This window comes from Haliotis rufescens, unplaced genomic scaffold (assembly GCF_023055435.1).
Source record: "Haliotis rufescens isolate VD_foot unplaced genomic scaffold, xgHalRufe1.0.p SCAF_1, whole genome shotgun sequence".
NCBI classification, from domain to species: Eukaryota; Metazoa; Mollusca; class Gastropoda; order Lepetellida; family Haliotidae; genus Haliotis; species Haliotis rufescens.
Genome location: NW_025963779.1, coordinates 13,884,133 through 13,906,651, shown reverse-complemented (window position 1 = coordinate 13,906,651; position 22,519 = coordinate 13,884,133). Strand labels below are relative to the sequence as shown.

Here is a 22,519-nt window from a genome sequence, read left to right as displayed (position 1 = left end):
TGACGCAAAAGATATTTTAATATCCCCAATGTCAATGCTGGATGCCAAAGATTGAAAGATATTGTTGTGGAGGACATCACCCTATGACTGATGCATGTGAACCGCCTTTACAGGCTGTTGGCTGTAGCCCAGTGTACTTCTTGCAAATAAAACTCATTAACCCTGCTTGGGCGCTGTTCTGTATGCTTGTGGTGTGTTGGCCATTCACGACAATCCAAGGGACGTAGTGGATTTTCGCTCTCTGTGTGGTCAGCGCCATCTGGTGCAACAAGTCTTTGCCATCTTTATTCTTCAAACAAGTCGATATGTCGGCCTCTGAAATCTTGTTTGCAGCTGCACACTGAAATGGCGATGAGGAGGGTCACTATGTCCAATAGCTAGTGAGTGAGTGAGTGCGTCTAGTGGGAAGTTAAGCCTTGTTGTGCCAGAGTGAAAAAGATGCAACTATAAAATGACACAAAATAGCATTCAGGCTATAGATCGCTAACAACGATAGTTCAGCTTAACTTACAAGTGACCATTGGGATTAATCAAGGTACCCCAGCTAGGTTGTCACCACCCAGCCCTTTCCCCTTATTGCAACCATGGATGCACCCCCAACCTCATTCCCTTCATCGACCGCCTCAATGGTCTAGTGGTAGAGCGTCCGCCTGGAGAGCAGAAGGCCCGGGTTGATCGAATGTTAAAAGGTACTTGTTGTTACCCTGTTTGGTGATCCTCATTAGTGGGTAAAACAAGGACTGGTCGGCTCGGAGTCAGTATACTGTGTCTGAGTGGGGTATTCATGTTAACCTGCGACATGGTATCTCAGTGGGCTAGCACTTTAAAATCGGCATCAGTCCAGACTAGTACAAGCAGCCACACAAACACATACTGCATGCACGATGCAATAATTTTGAACGGGAGGCTAAACCCATTTAATCTCACCTCATTGCAGCCACCACCACTCACCCTTCATTGCAACCACCACTACCACCCACCTCGTTCCTCATTGCAACCGTGTTGCAACTATTGACTCAACGACAGTGATTGCATAGGACCCGTGAAGATACGGGGTAGAATAGGTCTTCAGCAAACCATGCTTGCCTTAAGGCGACTATGCTTGTCGTAAAAGGCGACTGGGGGGATCGGGTGGTCAGGCTCGCTGACTAGGTTGATGCATGTCATTGATCCCAATTGCGTGGATCGATGCTCATGATATTAATCTCTGGATTGTCTGTCCAGGCATGCCATACTAGATGCTAAAGCCCACTACTGGAGGAGGGGAACAACCGATTTAACAGAACTAGAAGATAAGGCTGGTCTATCCAAGTTTTATGAAAAACCTCCATTTGACGAAATTGCAACTGACCCCCATCTGATAACGTCATGTGCTACTTAAAGAGGACATATTTCAACATGTCCGTCATAACGTCATGTACGATCCATAGAAAGACGGTAGATCTGTACAACCCCAACATCCACCCCGTTCCCCTTATTGCAACCACGGACGCAGCTACCATACACGGTGGTCCCTTAGACGTACGATACAACCTTCACGTAGTCACGTGCACTCTTACGAGCAACCCTCACCGCTACTTTGACGGAGTTCCATGCACGTGTATATACGGCAAGACATTACGGACGCAGCCATTGCATAGTCACATGCACGTTAACGTTTGCCAGATTCAGCCATCGCGTAGTAGATCCAACAGCACTAGAAGATCAGGCTGGTCTTGACCTATCCAAGGTGAAAATATGGTGACGCCTTCTGACACAAAGGGTAAAGACGGGTACCTTGTGTAAGGCGGTCAACTCGTGACCATGAACCGTGCTGGCCTCCATACAGTTGATGAACGGCATGTAGTCTCTGGCTTTATATGAGGTATGCTTCAGGGCACACGACTGAAAAGAAAATACAAAGTTACCGTTTGTCCAAAGAGATCTATAAATTGTTCTCTTAACTAACACTGATGACAAGATGCATTCTGATCTCAAGGTTTACTCTTTCACAATGTCACAGGATGTCATCGAAAATTGAAGAGTTACACTGAACGTGCGTGTTTGGAAATTCAACATCAAAAGTTAAGATTCTCAACTCACGGCGATTATGTTACCAAGACACTCCTCGGAGCCGTGCTGACAGGTGAACTCCCAGATGCCGTTTCGCTGCCTTCCCTGAAACAGTTTAATATGTAAAATAGCAGATATTCGGCTATTTTTCTGTCTGTAAGTGTCATCACTAGTCTAGTAACTTATTGCCACATACTATTAATTGTCACATAATACCTACCTTGGCGTTACCGCTCGGAACTATTGTGACCCCAAGAACACAAGAAGACAGAATACCTACCCTGGCAAAGCCGTAGGGCACAATTGTGACATTGAGGACACGAGAAGGCAGAGCCGTGAAGGTAGGGTAGAGTTGGGTGGTGATGAACGCGCGACAGTAGGGGCACATAGACTCATAATACAGAACAAGGTCTACTGGCTCAGCAGTGGTAGTGTCCTCTTGTCAATCCTGAAACAGAGAGTTCATGTACTGTTATCGCTAGACAAACGTCTCTTACAGAAAATGCAAATAGCCACTGACGGATGCACAATTCAATACAGAGTGTGAATAATTAATGCCACCTTGGTATCACGTTAATATTCAGACACTTAAGAAGTTATTTTTGTGTTTACAGAGAACATAGGTAATTCTCTTCAAATTGGGTACTTCTCCTTATTCCTTCTAAATAAGGGCGGTCGGGTAGCCTAGTGGTTAAAGCGTGTGCTATTCACGCCGAAAACTCGGGTTCGATTCCCGACATGGGTACAAAACTATATGACGGCGGTCTGTGAATAATCAAGTCTGGACCAGACAGTCCAGTGATTGACATCATGAGCATCGATCCACGCTTTTGGGAGTGAGTGAGTGAATGCGGTTTACGCCCCTTTTAGCAATATTCCAGCTATATCACGGCGTTGCTTCACACATTGTACCCACACGCAATTGGGATACGATGACATGCATCTACTAAGTCGTCGAGTCTGACCATCTGATCAGTCGCCTTCTACGACAAGCATAGTGGCCTTTTTTCGGTAAGCATGGGTTGCTGAAGACCTATTCCACCCCAGATCTTAACAGGTTCCTTTAGTGCAGAAAGGGGAAAGGGTGATTCCACTGTGACATATTCAGGCAACGTGTTACTTCAGGTCTTCCAGGCTTTTAATACGACTCGATGAATACCTTTAAAGATGTTCAAGTTAAACGGTTTCACTGTAATTGTCTCATTTTTAGATAGGCATAGGTATACACGGGTCTTGCCGAATACGGCGGAAGACATTGCTGGTAAATAGGACTCTCCATGCGGTGACTAGTTTCCAACCTTCTACTGAATGTAATGTTTGTAGGATCACTCACCAAACAAAGATCAGCAGCAGTGACGCCCACGACACAAACCAATAACGCTGCAATGCCTCGACACACCTTCATGACCAACACTGATGTACTGAGATTTGTAAAAGACTTGAAGGTGAAGTATAACGTGGCACCTGGTTGTTCCCTTGGCTATCTCAGACTTGGGCGCCACAGTTACCTTCGACTATCTTAGTTCGTCTTGACAAGTCATAAGATGAGACATGATGACATTATAAGACAACTATGCAGAGTTTACGTTTTCCAAAATGATAATGTACATTTTGCATTTAACATAAAAAATCACTCTCGTGGTTGCGAGCATGAGGCACTATCTATTTAATCATTTATTTGTTTGCTAAAATGTTAAAGATGCTTACCTGCTCGGTTTATTGGCAGCCCAATTAACTTTTGAATTAAATATACTACTCAAAAGAAGACAGAGCACCCGATTCTTTCACATGCCGTGACGACCGTATCCGTGGTCTAGTGGTAGAGCGTCCGCCCGGAGAGCGGAAGGTCCCGGGTTCGATCCCCGGCCGCGTCATACCAAAAGACGTTAAAAGATGGTACTTGTTGTTACCCTGTCTGGCGCTCGGCATTAAGGGGCTAAAACAAGGACTGGTCGGCTCGGAGTCAGTATACTGTGTCTGAGTGGGGTATTCATGTTAAACTGCGGCATGGTATCTCAGTGAGCTGGCACTATAAATCGGCATCAGTCCGGACTAGTACAAGCAGCCACACAAACACACACACGTACATGCACGTCGCTATAAAGGTTCAATAATCTTGGACGCGACGTTAAACCCCATTTCACCTCACCTCCGTGACAGATTTATTATAGCAATATGAAAGAAACTTCTTTTCAATAGTATAGTTCAAAAACTAACTTAAAATGTCTGCTCAAATCTTATCGTGTATATTAATCTAGCAGTTCATGAATATCCTAGGGAGTAGTTTAAAGGATAAGTGTTGGATAAAAACCGTTTTTGAACCGTTTTTTTTTGTGTAGCGCTTTGGGATATACACATGTTCTTCTTGGTTCACGTTGCTACATTTGAAGATGGAACGACCCCATCGCCAACTCTCATAACATAGGGCAGAGTTTGTCAGCACTATTCAGTTTGTCAGCTCGTGGGTTTCACCAAAACCTGTACAATTCGGGCATTCTTCACACAGCAAGCTAATATGCTGTGTTACAAATAAAAAACTGGCGTTAAACCAAAGCTCACTCACTCATTACATATCAGAGACTGGGATTGGGTTCGCCTTCGCGTTTCTTTAGGCAAACGCCCTTCTTGGTTAACGTAGCTTCCTTTGAAGATGTGATGAACCTCATCTAGTCCAGGCAAAATAAGGTTTCACTTGGAACAAATTGCAACAGAATTTATTTCACCACAATGCATTTCTACAAGGTCCTAAAAACAACATACTAAAAGTCCCAAGCAATCCTAGTTTGGGAAATATGTCTAATTTGCATAATCCAATTATCAATAAAACTTCCATATTTCAGATGAGGTTCAATGTTTTGATGAAAAAAAAAGCATGTGTTGTATTGCGAAATAGCCATATTATAATTCTAAAAAGATATTCACAACTACTGATCGTTTTCGACTATTGACAAATCTGCAAAAAATAAAAATGGCCGCCAATTTCAAGATTGCCGACAAGTTTCCTAAATGTGTGTTTACACTGTTGAATCTTTTAACTCTAAAACAGTGTGCTAGGACTTATATGCATATAACTTGGCACACTAACTCACTGAAATATAGTTAACACTTTTAGATAGAATCTCCGTCACCAGAGCCCCTGGTGGCCCAATGTTCCAAGATGGCCGCCAAGAGTTTGATGGCTAGACGTAGAATATTAATACACTGTTGGTCTCTGATGAACTTTTTGAGTGATTTGAACTTCTACATTGGGGTAAACAGACCCAAGGATGCATGTAGAATACTCAGTCATTTGCATAAATCCAAAACAACCCCCAAATAGCAAAATGTATCTCTTAAATGACATGTTTTGGCGAGTTTAGATATCAATGTTGATTGTTATTGTCTGAATCTACTTATTAACATGACAATAAATGCTATAACAAGTTTCGTTTTCATTCATGTAAATACTTGTTTGAAACAAGTATGACCTGTATGAGGTCCTATCAGAATTAACCCAAAACTGTTGTTACACAAGAAGTCGATGAGTTATCTCCCTTGTAGTAATTTGCGGAAATTCAATATCTACACCAAATACCATTATTTCGATATAAATCTGAAACTATTTATCCACTGCTCATTCCGTTACATGATTGTGTGATCCATGAACAGTGAAACAAATGACACGGCGAATGCTGTAGCTTGACGTTGCCGGGTCATTATATATACATGCATCTCAAAGTCTCAACAGGTATGTCATCCCCTGAGAAGTCTGATAACTGTTTATTGGTACAGCTTGGTATTTCCTGCACACAGCACTGCAAGTTAGGCCATATTTCCGCCAAGTGCATCTTTGAGTGTTATAGTCTTTTAAAAAAAAAAAAAATTACAGTAGATATTAAGGAGTGCTGAAGGTGCTGCAGGCTGATCTGACTGTATTGGTAAGCAACGTCCATCTATCCTGTGCCACCCCCACTAATGGATTCATATTGAACCCTTTCCACTCCATTATCTGGTAGTTGACATGAAGGCTGTGGTATACCGGCTACAGAGGTTGCAATGGCGGCAGAGTAGGTGGCTTACATGTGGTGGGTTCTTCGTCACCTTCTCACAAAACCACTTTAGCCTTAAGCTGTCCAGTCTTTACTCCTTACATCCACCATTAAGACACAAGTTAATGATCGCCTGTTTTGTATGTACCGAACTGCGCCCAGATCTCTCCAGTTTATCACCCAGGCGGGCAACAAAGGGTTGTTTGTTTTTTGCGGTGTTCAAGAATGCTTCCTTCTTCGATCGAATGATCATTTCCCTGTGAAATAAACTGTCACACAAGTAGACTGCAAGATCTATCTACCAGCAGTGTTCAAGTATGAACTCTGTAGGTACCCACCAGCATTGTTTGAATTATCTTCAGGTCAGGAAGGCAACCCTTGCTGATGCTATCTGGAACACCCTCCAAGTGAAACAACAAGAACCTGGAAATGTCCAGTACATTCTGGATAGTACTTCACCGGGTACCCGACCAAGAGGTTCTACGTTATATCACGTATTTGAACTATGTACCATCTATATGTTATGCAGAAACATGCTGCTGCTAACATTGTCTTTAATGGCCAAAATGATGATGCACGGGGGAAATGGTCATTCAATTGTAGAAGGAAGAATTCTTGAACAAAGCAATAGGCTTTATTGCCTATCTGGGTGACAAACTGGAGAGAGCTGGCAAAACAAGATGCTGTCACATCTGCAAGAAAAACAGACACTGTCCTGGTGGGAGATGACACAGATTTGCTTATCTTCCTTCCTCATGTTGAAAAGGAAGCACATGACTTGTTCCTGGCACCAGAACCCAAGCAAGCTCCAAGAAGGATCAGGATTTGGTGCATGATCAATCAAAGCAGCTGCTGGGCAGTGATGTATGTGAGCATGTGCTCTTTTTACATGCAATTCTTGGCTGTGGCACACTTATCACCTGTTTGGCTTGGGAATGGGTCTTGCGCTGAAGAAGATCATGAATGATGCCGTCTTCTGCCATCAGGCTAAACATTTCAGCCAAACAGAGGTGAGGTGAAATGGGGTTAAACGTCGCGTCCAAGATTATTGCACTTATATAGCGACGTGCATGCACGTGTATGTGTGTGTGTGGCTGCTTGTACTAGTCCGGACTGATGCCGATTTATAGTGCTAGCTCACTGAGATACCATGCCGCAGTTTAACATGAATACCCCACTCAGACACAGTATACTGACTCCGAGCCGACCAGTCCTTGTTTTAGCCCCTTAATGCCGAGCGCCAGACAGGGTAACAACAAGTACCATCTGTTAACGTCTTTTGGTATGACGCGGCTGGGGATCGAACCCCGGACCTTCCTCTCTCCGGGCGGACGCTCTACCATTAGACCACGGAGGCGGTCTCAGCCAAACAGAAGAAGCTGGGGATGAAAAAGTCATCACCGAAGCAGGTGAACATATGTCTTTATATGGCGGATGTAAGGTGGAAGGACTGTATAGCTTATGATACGAGCGATTTTGGGGAGAAGGTGACGAACAATTGATCACACGCAGAGCCATAAACTCTGCCAACAACCTCTGCAGCCGCAAGATACCACAGTCCCCATGTCAACTACCAGATAATGGAGTGGAAAGGGTTCAATGTGAATCCATCAGAGTGGGGATGGCACATGACAATCGCTCATTACATAGGGCAGAGTTGCGTCCCTTGGGCATGCTGGAAACCTATGATTGTGGTTCACCCTGAATATGTTTGTCTGCACTGTTCCTATGCCCGTGGGTTTCACTAAAACCTGCATTATTTCCTCCCACACCAAGATAATACGTACGCTGTGAAGCAAATGAAAAACTGTTCAAAGCGGCGTTAAACCAAACTTCACTCATTCATTACAGAGTTTGAGTTCAGCTTCGCGTTTCTTTAGGCAAACGATGACATGATGTTCTAAAGCACAGTAATTTCATTTCCAAGCACGATAGACTGGAAAGTTATTTTTGGTGAAACGTTTTCAGATATCTATGTACTAATTTTGTCAAGCCATGTCTGTTAATTTACAGGAAATTCACAAAACCTTTCGACAAATCGAGACTCGTCTAATACAGTTTTACAATTGCATCCAGCGAGGTCGTGTATCAGAATCTTGAAATAAATTGGAGAATAGTGTGATAATCGTGTATACATGTTCTCTGTAGAGAATACAAATATTTTTCTCTGAGACAGACATATGAAGCTCCAAAGCTCATCATATACTGAAGGAACGAAATAGGAAAAAAGTAAAAAGGGAAGACCTTGACGTGACATTTTGTTCTCACCCTGGTGATCACCGGAGGTTGTTCAGTCATTTAGCCAACGTACCTAGTATTTCAGCTCATTGTAGTTACGGGGCGGTCGGGTAGCCTAGTGGTTAAAGCGTTCGCTCGTCACGCCGAAGACCCTGGTGTCCCCCGCCGTGATATTGCTGGAATATTGCTAAAAGCGGCGTAAAACCAAACTCACTCACTCACTCATTGTAGTTAGTGATATTGTAGTAATTCAAAAAAACACTCAGAACTATTTATCTTGTTCAGTTTCGGAAATGTCAAATACATTTTACACCATTATTATAACAGAAATTGTTTTAAAGGAAGAATAAATATTCATATCCAGCTCCTATACACCATGAATGTGAGTGAGTGAGTGAGTATGGTTTTACGCCGCTTTTAGCAATATTCCATCAATATCACGGCGGGGGACACCAGAAATTGGCTTCACACATTGTACCCATGTCGGGAATCGAACCCGGGTCTTCGGCGTGACGAGCGAACGCTTTAACCACTAGGCTACCCGACCGCCCCTCCATGAATGTAATACTTGTTTGAAAATATCAGTATGTTTAGCAGGCGCAGTAATATGATACCACAAAATCAGTATCCATTTAAGAAAAACTAACGTCAAAGAAAGACGGATGTTTTAATGGGAAATGTCAGTGTCCCTTGCGAAAGCATGGACGATATTACAGCCACATCCCACGTGTCCAGTTGTCGAGGACGTCACCCTATGACTGGTGCATCTGTGACGTCTTTACAGGCAGTCGGCTTTGGCCCAGAGTACGTCTTGCAGACAAAACTCATCAACCCCCTGTAGGCGCTGTTCTGTATGCTGGTGGTGTGTTGGCCGTTCACGACAATCCAAGGAACGAAGTTGATTTTGGCATTCTCCGTGGTCAGCGCCATCTGGTGCATCAGCACCCCGGAATCTTCGTTCTTTACACAAGTCAATAGGTCGGCCTCGGACATGTTGTTTGCAGCCGCACACTGAAACGACGACAAGGAGAATCTGTATTGAGGGCCATTGTGTCCAGCAGCGAGTGAGTAAGTTAGTACGTTAGTGAGTAAGTAAGTGAGTAAGTTAGTGAGTTTAATGTAATGTTCAGCCATATTGTGACAGCGAGAAAGATTGAACTATAAAACGACACGAAATTGCAACCAACAACCAAAGATCGGCCACCACAACCCACCCCATTCCCCTCCTTGCAGCCACCCACCCGATCCCCCTCATTGCAACATCCACCCACCCCATACCCCTCATTGCAACCACCACCCACCCCATCCCCCACATTGGGACCACCACCCTCCCCATACCCCTCATTGCAACCACCACCCACCCCATCCCCCACATTGGGACCACCACCCTCCCCATACCCCTCATTGCAACCACCACCCACCCCATCCCCCACATTGGGACCACCACCCTCCCCATACCCCTCATTGCAACCACCACCCACCCCATCCCCCACATTGGGACCACCACCCTCCCCATACCCCTCATTGCAACCATAACCCACCCAATACCCCTCATTGCAGCCACCCACCCGTTACCCCTCATTGCAGCCACCCACCCGTTACCCCTCATTGCAGCCACCCACCCGTTACCCCTCATTGCAGCCACCCACCCGTTACCCCTCATTGCAGCCACCCACCCGTTACCCCTCATTGCAGCCACCCACCCCATTCCTCTCATTGCAACCACCACCCACCAAATTCCCCTCATTGCAACCACCACCCACCAAATTCCCCTCATTGCAACCAGAACCCACCCCATACCCCTCATTGCAACCACCATCCACCCCCATACCCCTCATTGCAACCACCACCCACCCCATTTCCCTCATTGCAACCACCACCCACCCCATTTCCCTCATTGCAACCACCACCCACCCCATTTCCCTCATTGCAACCACCATCCACCCCCATACCCCTCATTGCAACCACCACCCACCCCATACCCCTCATTGCAACCACCATCCACCCCATTCCCCTCATTGCAACCACCACCCTCCCCATTTCCCTCATTGCAACCACCACCCACCCCATTCCCCTCATTGCAACCACAACCCACCCCATACCCCTCATTGCAACCACCATCCACCCCCATACCCCTCATTGCAACCATCACCCACCCCATACCCCTCCTTGCAACCACCCATCCAATACCCCTCATTGCAACCACCACCCACCCCATACCCCTCCTTGCAGCCACCCACCCCATTCCCCTCATTGCAACCACCACCCACCCCATACCCCTCATTGCAACCACCCACCCCATACCACTCATTGCAACCACCACCCACCCCATTTCCCTCATTGCAACCACCATCCACCCCCATACCCCTCATTGCAACCACCACCCACCCCATACCCCTCCTTGCAGCCACCACCCCCATACCCCTCATTGCAACCACCCACCCCATACCACTCATTGCAACCACCACCCACCCCATTTCCCTCATTGCAACCACCACCCACCCCATTTCCCTCATTGCAACCACCATCCACCCCCATTCCCCTCATTGCAAACACCACCCACCCCATTCCCCTCATTGCAAACACCACCCACCCCATACCCCTCATTGCAACCACCACCCACCCCATACCCCTCATTGCAACCACCACCCACCCCATTTCCCTCATTGCAACCACCACCCACCCCATTTCCCTCATTGCAACCACCATCCACCCCCATTCCCCTCATTGCAAACACCACCCACCCCATTCCCCTCATTGCAAACACCACCCACCCCATACCCCTCATTGCAACCACCACCCACCCCATTTCCCTCATTGCAACCACCCACCCAATACCCCTCATTGCAAACACCACCCACCCCATACCACTCATTGCAACCACCACCCACCCCATACCCCTCATTGCAACCACCCACCCAATACCCCTCATTGCAAACACCACCCACCCCATACCACTCATTGCAACCACCACCCACCCCATACCACTCATTGCAACCACCCACCCAATACCCCTCATTGCAAACACCACCCACCCCATACCCCTCATTGCAAACACCACCCACCCCATACCACTCATTGCAACCACCACCCACCCCATAACCCTCATTGCAAACACCACCCACCCCATACCCCTCATTGCAACCACCACCCACCCCATAACCCTCATTGCAACCACCACCCACCCCATAACCCTCATTGCAACCACCACCCAACCCATACCTTCATTACAACCACCACAACCTACCCTCTTCCCCATTGCAACCACCACTTCCCATACCCCCATTGCAACCACCACAACCCACCCTATTCCCCCATTGCAACCACCACAACCCATCCCCCTCCTTGCAATCACCACATCTCATCCCATCCCCCTTGCAGCCACAGACAACAGACGCAGCCACCACCATCCACCCCGTTCCCCTAATTGCAACCACGGACGCAGCTACCATACACGGTGGTCCCTTATACGTACGATTGCAACCTTCACGTAGTCACGTGCACTCTTACGAGCAACCCTCACCGCTACTTTGACGGAGTTCCATGCACGCGTATATACGGCAAGACATTAACAACGGACGCAGGCCATTGCATAGTCACATGCATGTGAACGACTGCCCCTCACGGCAACCACGGATGCAGCAATCACTTAGCATATTCTACTACCACTGGAGAAGGGGCGCAGCGACCGATCTAACAGCACTAGAAGATCAGGCTGGTCTTGACCTATCCAAGGTGAAAATATGTTGAAGCCTTCTGACACAAAGGGTAACGACGGGTACCTTGTGTAAGGCGGTCAACTCGTGACCATGAACCGTACTGGTCTCCATACAGTTGATAAACGGCATGTAGTCACTGGGTGTATAGGAGGTATAGTTGAGGGCGCATGTCTGAAGATAAAATACAAAATGACCAACTGTTCATAGAAATCTGTACATTCTTCTCTTAACTATCACTGATGACTAGATGCAGTCTGAGTTCATATTCAGGTTTTATCTGTTACACGTCACAGTTATGGAATAGAAATTAGGAGTGACGCTGAATATGTATTTTGAAATTACAAAATCTGCAATGAAGACACTCTCGAACTCACGGCGATAAGGTTACCAAGACACTCCACAGAACCGTGCTGACAGGCGAATTCCCAGGTGCCGTTCCGCTGCCTTTCCTGAAACAGTTTCATTTGTAAAATATTGTCTCTTAGTGTCATTACGATTTTAGTATCTTATTGTCCTTTACTATCGTGACCTTGAAAAAACAAAATACCTACATTGGGCTCTATGGTGTCATTGAGAACGCAAGAAGAGAGAATAACTACCTTGGCGTAACCGTAAGGCTTTAAAGTTGACATTGATTGTGAAAGACAGAATACTAAGCCTAACGTTACCGTAGGGCACTATTGTGACACTTAGAACACAAGACACAGTACCTACCCTAGCGTTACCCTAGGGCACTATTGTGACATTGAGAACACAAGACACAGTACCTACCCTAGCGTTACCGTAGGGCACTATTGTGACACTTAGAACACAAGACACAGTACCTACCCTAGCGTTACCGTAGGGCACTATTGTGACACTTAGAACACAAGACACAGTACCTACCCTAGTTTTACCGTAGGGCACTATTGTGACACTTAGAACACAAGACGCAGTACCTACCCTAGCGTTACCGTAGGGCACTATTGTGACACTTAGAACACAAGACGCAGTACCTACCCTAGCGTTACCGTAGGGCACTATTGTGACATTGAGAACACAAGACACAGTACCTACCCTAGCGTTACCGTAGGGCTCTATTGTGACACTTAGAACACAAGACGCAGTACCTACCCTAGCTTTACCGTAGGGCACTATTGTGACACTTAGAACACAAGACGCAGTACCTACCCTAGCGTTACCGTAGGGCACTATTGTGACACTTAGAACACAAGACGCAGTACCTACCCTAGCGTTACCGTAGGGCACTATTGTGACACTTAGAACACAAGACACAGTGCCTACCCTAGCGTTACCGTAGGGCACTATTGTGACATTGAGAACACAAGACACAGTACCTACCCTAGCGTTACCGTAGGGCACTATTGTGACATTGAGAACACAAGACACAGTACCTACCCTAGCGTTACCGTAGGGCACTATTGTGACATTGAGAACACAAGACACAGTACCTACCCTAGCGTTACCGTAGGGCACTATTGTGACATTGAGAACACAAGACACAGTACCTACCCTAGCGTTACCGTAGGGCGCAATTGTGACACTTAGAACACAAGACACAGTACCTACCCTAGCGTTACCGTAGGGCACAATTGTGACATTGAGGACACCAGAAGGCAGAGCGGTGAAGGTAGGGTAGAGTTGGGTGGTGATGAACGTGCGACAGTAGGGGCACATAGACTCATAATACAGAACAAGGTCTACTGGCTCAGCAGTGGTAGTGTCCTCTTGACAATCCTGAAACAGAGGGTTCATGTACTGTTATCGCTAAACAAACGCCAAAAATAGAAACAGCCACTAACTCGGATGCCTATTTCAATACAGAATTTGGATAATTAATGCTACCTTGGTATCAAGCTCGTGCCCATATAAGAACCGTGCAATATGCAGTGAAATCTCGTGAACTCAAGTTCTGTATTTCACGACAACCACAGTGCTGATAACTGACCATATATAAAGTGTTGATAAGGATTTCATCGCAAGCACTAAGTTTTACTTGCGATATTTTAAGTTAATGATAGCCCTAGATCGGCCATTTAATAAGAGATATGTTACAAAACACAGGGTAGTAAAATGTAAGCTCAATTAATTGTTTGTTTTGCGAGATACTTTTTTAACAAGATGTAGTTCTGCTTACGTGTGCAGAAAGGGAATTGCATTGAAACATTTATGTCAGGTTACTTCTGGTCTTCCAGTCTTTTAATATGAGTTGATGACTATCTTTAATGGAGTCCAAGTTTATAGGTTTCGTTGAAATGGTCTCATTTATAGGATCGACAATTTGATATTCTAGGGGTTCGGGCTAGGATTCTATCAAAATAATGAACTGTCCACGAAAATACTTTAAAAAAATTAATTATCCTTCAGACTGTTGAAAAAAAGAAATTGCCTGTCACAAAAATTAAATTATTGCAAGGGTTTTTTTCTAAAAAAAAACAAGAACATTCAGGCTCATAGTTTTAAATACAAAATATCTGGTTTTGTTGCTAAGAAACAAAATCTATACACAATCCCAGCCTCAACCTAGAAAATTAAATGGTCGGTCCCTGAACGGGTCGTGCCAAATACGGCGGAAGACATTGCTGGTAAATAGGACTCTCCATGTGGTGACTAGTTTCCAACCTTCTACTGAATGTAGGATTTACTCACCAAACAAAGATCAGCAGCAGTGACGCCCACGACACAAACTAATAACGCTGCAATGCCTCGACACGCCATCATGACCAACACTGATGTACTGAGATTTGTAAAAGACTTGAAGGTGAAGTATAACGTGGCACCTGGTTGTTCCCTTGGCTATCTCAGACTTGTTCGCCACAGTTAACTATCTCAGTTCACCTAGAGAAGTTATAAGATGTTTGCAAACGCATGATGACCCAGCAAAACATAACTATGAAGAGTGTAGGTGAGGTGAAACGGTTTAACATAGCGTCCAAGATTACTGCACTTGCATGCACGTGTGTGTGGGGGGGGTGGGGGGGGTGGGGGGGGTGCTTGTACTAGTCTGGACTGATGCCGATTTATAGTGCTATCCCACTGAGATACCAATCCCCAACTCAGACAGAGCATACTGACGCCAAGCCCACCAGTCCTTGTTTTACCTCCTTAATGCCGGCGTGACGAGCGAACGCTTTAATAACAGGGCTACCCGACCGCCCCCATTTTGGTATGACGCGATGTGGGATCGAACCCCGACCTTCCGCTCTCCCGGCTTTCTATGAAGAGTGTAAGCTTCTTGAAAGGATATTATACATTCTGCATTTAACATTTACAGTTTTGACTGTCGTGGATCCGATCACGAGACACGTCGTCCGCACGTCAACATTTTTTTCATACGACTTTTTTTCTGAACCATTAATTGGAAATTAACGAAATTTGACTGGAAGCATCCCTAAGTGGTGGGGATTAAAAATTGTACAAATGGTGGCGCTGACCCCCCAGGGGACTCAGAGTCGGGGCCAAATAGAGGTAATTTGGCAATATTGCTTTAAACGACTTCTTCTCTGGAACTAAGAAATAGATATCAACCATATTTGGTTGGAAGCATCCCTAGGTGGTGGGAATTAAAAGTTGTACAAGTGGTAGCGTTAACCAGTGACTGATTTGAGTGCGTACAGAGCATCGATAGGTTTGCATTACAACAACTGTTATTCAACTCACCTAAAAAAGGGAAAATCCCGCATTACAAATCAATCATCCACTGCCTACTTTAGTTGGTTATTCCATGGATGTTTTGAACACTTTTATTTATCCATCAGCTGTAGCCTTGTTCACATATACCTCTGTTCGTGACAGGCTTTCACTAACTCCAATATTATACCAATCCTCATCTTACTTCTCATCATTGCTGGAGATGTCGAGAAACATCCTGGCCCTGTTTCAGTAAACTCGCACAATAAGGAAATATCCATATTCCACTTTAATGTAAGAAGTCTCCGATATAAACTACCTCGTATCTCTGAGCAAATCTCTGAATATGACATTGTATGTTTTACAGAGACATACCTTGATGATTCTGAAAACACAAAAGACCTGAAAATAGACCTTTATCATTCTCCTTATAGGAGGGATAGGAATTGTTTTGGTGGTGGTATTATTGTATATTTCTCGGCATTGTTGTACGTTAAACGTAGGGAAGATTTAGAATCATATAATTATGAAAATATGTGTTTCGAGGTTTTCTTGCCTCAGAAGAGAATATTATTATGTGCGTGGTACAGACCACCTAACACCCCTGTGTTGTATTGGGATCAACTAGAACACTCACTTGAAACTGCTCTAGATTATACGCCTTACGTTGTTCTACTCGGTGGTTTTAACGAAGATTTACTCAACAGCAACCTTCACCATCTGCACGATATTTTAGTGAGGATGAGTTTACGTAATGTAATTAAAGAGCCGACACGCGTCACTCAGCATTCACAAACTCTGCTTGACCCTATTGTTATCAGTGACGATTGCAATTGTATAGAGTCGAGTGTTGTCGACTTCAGCACGGATATAAGTGACCACAAGGGAGTTTTTGTTTCGCTAACGACCTGCATTGACATGAAAAAATCCTATATGAGAGAGGTTCTAATTTATAAAGATGGTGACTATGCGAAGTTAAATGAATTGATTGAATCAACTGATTGGATGTGCATGTTTAATAGCTGCGAGTCTATTGGTGAAATATGTGATATTTTTCTGTCCACATTTAAAAACTATATAAGCTTATGCATACCAAGCCGTGCTGTCACAATAAGGCCAAAAGATAAACCATGGTTTGATAGTGAACTACGTAGAGAAATAAGAATAAGAGATCGACTGAGAAAAAAAGGTAGACGAACATGCAATGAACGCGATTTATCTAAATATAGAAAACAAAGAAATAAAGTAAACAATTTGAAGAAAGCTGCCAAGGAAAATTTTTATCTTAACTTAGATGAATTATTATCTACACAAATCAAGGAAAACAGTTCTAATTATTGGAAACTTTTACGTCACTTGATCCAAGAGTCTGGAGCCAGTACCGAGATCCCACCTCTGGTCAGTAACAACAATACTGTACCTGAAGCGTTTTCTGATTTTGATAAAGCTGAAGCTCTCAACGATTATTTTACGTCAGTTTCCAAAGTTGATGAAGGCGCCTCACTACCACCATTTGTTAAACTATGTGAACATGAATTGGATTATACCATTATTAAGAGTCAAGAAATAACAGATCTCATAAAGTCCCTACCGGTAAATAAAGCAAGCGGTCCCGACAACCTGAATCACAGATTACTTAAATATATATCACTATCCATAGCCAAACCTTTACGCTTGTTATTTAATTTTTCTCTTGAACAAAGCACATTCCCATCACAGTGGAAACTTGCTAATGTAATGCCTTTGTACGAAAAGGGAGATGAATCCAACCCTTCCAACTACAGGCCTATTTCACTGTTATCCTGTCTTGGGAAATTATTTGAAAGACTCATTTTTAAAAGAATGTAAACTAATGTCCAAAAGAAACGATACCACACATTTTTCTAAATATTTTATTATGAAGAGTTAATTTTCGTCTGAAAAGGTACTTTTGCGTATCCTACGTTCCAAACCAAACGTATTCGGTCGATAAAACCGGGAACATTTGATCAATTGAGAAAAAAGCGTGCAATTTGCCCAAATGACGTTCCGTCCCGTAACACGAAATGCACGTGCATATCTTCTGTATAAAACTGCTGACCCGACACGTTGGGATCACAGCAACAAAAAGCACACAAAAGAAATGCCACGTTTGACAGCGACTGAGAGCGAGAGAGCCGTAGGGATTGCTCCAACAGGGAGCTACGCACCGCGACGTCGCCAGAAGGTTAGGATGCGCGCGCATAACCGTCACCAGGTTAATGCAGTGGTTGCGTCAAACAGGTCGGACAGCAGACAGGCCGAGAACCGGGAGACCACGGGTGACCACGCCTATTGAAGACCGCCACATCCGGGTACGTCACCTTCGGGACCGCTTCGTAACGGCGACGTTAACGGCACGGACGGCACTGGGACACGTGATAAGTCGACAAACCTTGTACAGGAGACTGCGGGCACATGGTATCCGAGCACGTCGCCCCTACCGCGGAGCGTTCCTGACACCTAAACACCGACTCAACAGACGAATATGGGCCAGGCGACTTCGACGGTGGCAACGGTGGAACTGGGCACGTGTCATGTTTTCTGACGAAAGCAGATTTTGCATCTTCAGGAACGACGCCCGGCATCGTGTGTACCGAAGAGTAGGTGAACGTTTGTCACCGAACTGCATCCATCAAGTCAGGCCATATGGAGGCGGAGGTTTAATGGTTTGGGGTGGAATCTGCGGTGACGTCAAAACGAGACTCGTCGTTATTCGAGGAAACCTGAATGCGCAGCGTTATCGTTATGACATCTTACAACCAGTTGTGGTGCCATTAATCCTACAACAGCCTAATGGTATCATTTTCCAGCACGATAATGCGAGGCCTCACACGGCAAGGCTGACCCATAACTTCCTAGCAAACGCCAACATTCACGTTTTACCATGGCCGGCATGTTCACCGGACATGAACCCAATCGAACACATGTGGGACATTCTCGGCCGCAAAGTCAGGAATCGCCCTGTGCCTCCAATTAACCTCCATGAATTGGAACAATGCCTCCTCCATGAACCTCCCCCCCCCCCACCCCCAACGTCATAAGACGTCTGACGTCATCAGCCCGTAGACGTGTCCTTGCGTGTATTGACGCTCATGGTGGACAAACCCGGTACTAACGTGACTTGGAGACATGTGTTGACTCTTTGCAACCTAGTGGCGACCTATCGGTGATTGATCAGTGATGAGGCGGTGATCCACCGGCGCTTCATCGGTGACTGGTTGTCGATCAGGTTGCAAAGTGGTTTCCAAGCGTGCGTCGATCATTGGCCGTTGTTTTTGCAACATGTCACCGTCTGGAAAAAGACCTTTCTGTGCATTACAGAATCATTTTGCCATAAGTACTCAGAGAGTTCACATAAATTATTTCCATTCATCACTATGGTCCGTAAACGCAGGAACACAAAAGAGCCAGAAATTGTAGAAGATACAATAGGAGACAACAGTCAATACTGATTTCGTCTTGTCCTTCTCATTCTTCTGTACATCATCATGGCAGCAACTGCAGCATTTTAATTTATTCTTTGCAGGCGGAGCAACTGCAACTGTTCTGCTGTTAGCATCTGGACAACTTGCAAAGAAATGATTTTATTCATAAAACCATTATGTTTTGATCGGTGATAGATCACCAACTAGTCACGGACCAGTCCCCGTTCAGTTGCAACAAGTCACCGACGATTCGCTGACTAGTCACCGATCGGTCTCAACCGGTTGCAAACATTTCGCCGTATCTGCGGTGAACAGTTGCCGATCAATCACTGACAAGTTGCAAAACCTATCGCTGATTGATCGGCGATCATACGCTTATTCCAATTATGGACAGAAGTAGTTGCACCGGTCTCAGCGATCTCAGTCGGTCGCAAAGGAAATCAGTCGCAAAGAGGTTGCATCGCGGTCGCATTGTCTGTGTGACTGTAGCTTTACTTCGATTGAAATATACTACTAGAAAAATTAAAGAACACCCGAATCTCTAAGGCCATTACAGATTAACTATAGCTATAAGATTCGGGTGTTCTTTAACTTCTTTTAAGTAGTATAGTTCAAAACCAACTTAAAATGTCTGCTCTAATCTTATCGTGTATATTAATCTCGCAGTTCATGGCTATCTAAGGGGGCAACTGAAAGGTTCAATGCAGGATAAAACATAATTCCTCAAGTTTAAGTTTTGAGATACACCCCCAGCCCATCCTAAATAAATTGTGAAAATGTTTGCAATGATTCATAAACCTTGAGCTGAGCTTTCCAGTATGTCAACTCGTGTTGTACATAATGCATTATGACGGATACGCTCATTTTGAGTGAGTGAGTATGGTTTAAAGCCAATTTTAGCAATATCCAGAAATGTCACGGCGGGAGACACCAGAAATGGGCTTTACACATTGTACCCATGTCGGGAACCGAACCCGGGTCTTCGGCGTGACGAGCGAACGCTTTAACCACTAGGCTACCCGACCGCCCCTCATTTTGAGTGTACACGTGTGACGATTAGACCTGTCGTGTAATGGCCTGAACAGAAGAGTTTACTTGTATCGGATGGAAGGCTCTCAGACCAGTCACCTGATCAAGGAATCAAGATTGAACTGGTCCCTTAATTACAATGGACATATTCATTGATGGCATTTGAACACTATGCCTGCAGATGCAGCAAAAAATAAGCCTGGATTCAGCTTTACCATTAAGGAAGAGAATATATGGATGTCAGCTTCTTTATTATGAGGAACACAACGTTTCGGAGTACAGTAAACTACGTTTATAACGAACACCCTTATAACGAACTGACGGATATAACGAAGTTACTTTTTTGTCCCGACTATTTGCTGTAGTTATGCTGTATATATGCTTATAACGAACTAAAATTAGTGGTCCCCTTGAGTTCGTTATAACCGTAGTTTACTGTATATGCTTACTCCATCAGGTGAAACGTGAATGTTGTCGTTTGCTAGGAAGTTCTGGGTCAGCCTTGCCGTGTGAGGCCTCGCATTATCGTGCTGGAAAATGATACCCAATCGAACACATGTGGGGAATTCTCGGCCTCAAAGTCAGGAATCGCCCTGTGCCTCCAGTTAACCTCCATGAATTGGAACAATGCCTCCTCCATGAATGTCAACGCATCCCCCCCAACGTCATCAGACGTCTGACGTCATCATCCCGTAGACGTGTCCTTGCGTGTATTGACGCTCACGGTGGACATACCCGGTACTAACGTGACTTGGAGACATGTGTTGACTCTTTGCAACCTAGTGGCGACCTATCGGTGATTGATCAGTGATGAGGCGGTGATCCACCGGCGCTTCATCGGTGACTGGTTGTCGATCAGGTTGCAAAGTGGTTTCCAAGCGTGCGTCGATCATTGGCCGTTGTTTTTGCAACATGTCACCGTCTGGAAAAAGACCTTTCTGTGCATTACAGAATCATTTTGCCATAAGTACTCAGAGAGTTCACATAAATTATTTCCATTCATCACTATGGTCCGTAAACGCAGGAACACAAAAGAGCCAGAAATTGTAGAAGATACAATAGGAGACAACAGTCAATACTGATTTCGCCTTGTCCTTCTCATTCTTCTGTACATCATCATGGCAGCAACTGCACCATTTTGATTTATTCTTTGCAGGCGGAGCAACTGCTGTTAGCATCTGGACAACTTGCAAAGAAATAATTTTATTCATAAAACCATTATGTTTTGATCGGTGATAGATCACCAACTAGTCACGGACCAGTCCCCGTTCAGTTGCAACAAGTCACCGACGATTCGCTGACTAGTCACCGATCGGTCTCAACCGGTTGCAAACATTTCGCCGTATCTGCGGTGAACAGTTGCCGATCAATCACTGACAAGTTGCAAAACCTATCGCTGATTGATCGGCGATCATACGCATATTCCGAATATGGACAGAAGTAGTTGCACCGGTCTCAGCGATCTCAGTCGGTTGAAAGGAAGTAAGTCGCAAAGAGGTTGCATCGCGGTCGCATTGTCTGTGACTGACTGTAGCTTTACTTTGATTGAAATATACTACTAGAAAAATTAAAGAACACCCGAATCTCTAAGGCCATTACAGATTAACTATAGCTATAAGATTCGGGTGTTCTTTAACTTCTTTTAAGTAGTATAGTTCAAAACCAACTTAAAATGTCTGCTCTAATCTTATCGTGTATATTAATCTCGCAGTTCATGGCTATCTAAGGGGGCAACTGAAAGGTTCAATGCAGGATAAAACATAATTCCTCAAGTTTAAGTTTTTAGATACACCCCCAGCCCATCCTAAATAAATTGTGAAAATGTTTGCAATGATTCATAAACCTTGAGCTGAGCTTTCCAGTATGTCAACTCGTGTTGTACATAATGCATTATGACGGATACGCTCATTTTGAGTGAGTGAGTATGGTTTAAAGCCAATTTTAGCAATATCCAGAAATGTCACGGCGGGAGACACCAGAAATGGGCTTCACACATTGTACCCATGTCGGGAACCGAACCCAGGTCTTCGGCGTGACGAGCGAACGCTTTAACCACTAGGCTACCCGACCGCCCCTCATTTTGAGTGTACACGTGTGATGATTAGACCTGTCGTGTAATGGCCTGAACAGAAGAGTTTACTTGTATCGGATGGAAGGCTCTCAGACCAGTCACCTGATCAAGGAATCAAGATTGAACTGGTCCCTTAATTACAATGGACATATTCATTGATGGCATTTGAACACTATGCCTGCAGATGCAGCAAACAATAAGCCTGGATTCAGCTTTACCATTAAGGAAGAGAATATATGGATGTCAGCTTCTTTATTATGAGGAACACAACGTTTCGGAGTACAGTAAACTACGTTTATAACGAAC

The 22,519-nt window shown here is 44.8% G+C and overlaps 2 protein-coding genes across 2 annotated transcripts; both read right to left on the bottom strand.

Moving 5' to 3' along the window:
- LOC124150340 (gamma-interferon-inducible lysosomal thiol reductase-like) lies at positions 1–3,462 on the bottom strand. Its single transcript, XM_046522331.2, has 5 exons — positions 3,386–3,462; positions 2,333–2,500; positions 2,083–2,157; positions 1,777–1,884; positions 1–340 (listed from the first exon to the last, which is right to left on the bottom strand). Exons 2-5 carry the CDS (start codon positions 2,438–2,440, stop codon positions 77–79), a joined length of 555 nt encoding a protein of 184 aa, XP_046378287.2. The 5' UTR covers positions 2,441–2,500; positions 3,386–3,462; the 3' UTR covers positions 1–76.
- Positions 3,463–8,968: 5,506 nt separating this feature from the next.
- On the bottom strand, positions 8,969–14,870 carry LOC124148531 (gamma-interferon-inducible lysosomal thiol reductase-like). The gene is made up of 5 exons (XM_046519660.2): positions 14,687–14,870; positions 13,607–13,774; positions 12,412–12,486; positions 12,101–12,208; positions 8,969–9,329 (listed from the first exon to the last, which is right to left on the bottom strand). Exons 1-5 carry the CDS (start codon positions 14,756–14,758, stop codon positions 9,066–9,068), a joined length of 687 nt encoding a protein of 228 aa, XP_046375616.1. The 5' UTR covers positions 14,759–14,870; the 3' UTR covers positions 8,969–9,065.
- Between the last annotated feature and the right edge of the window lie 7,649 nt (positions 14,871–22,519).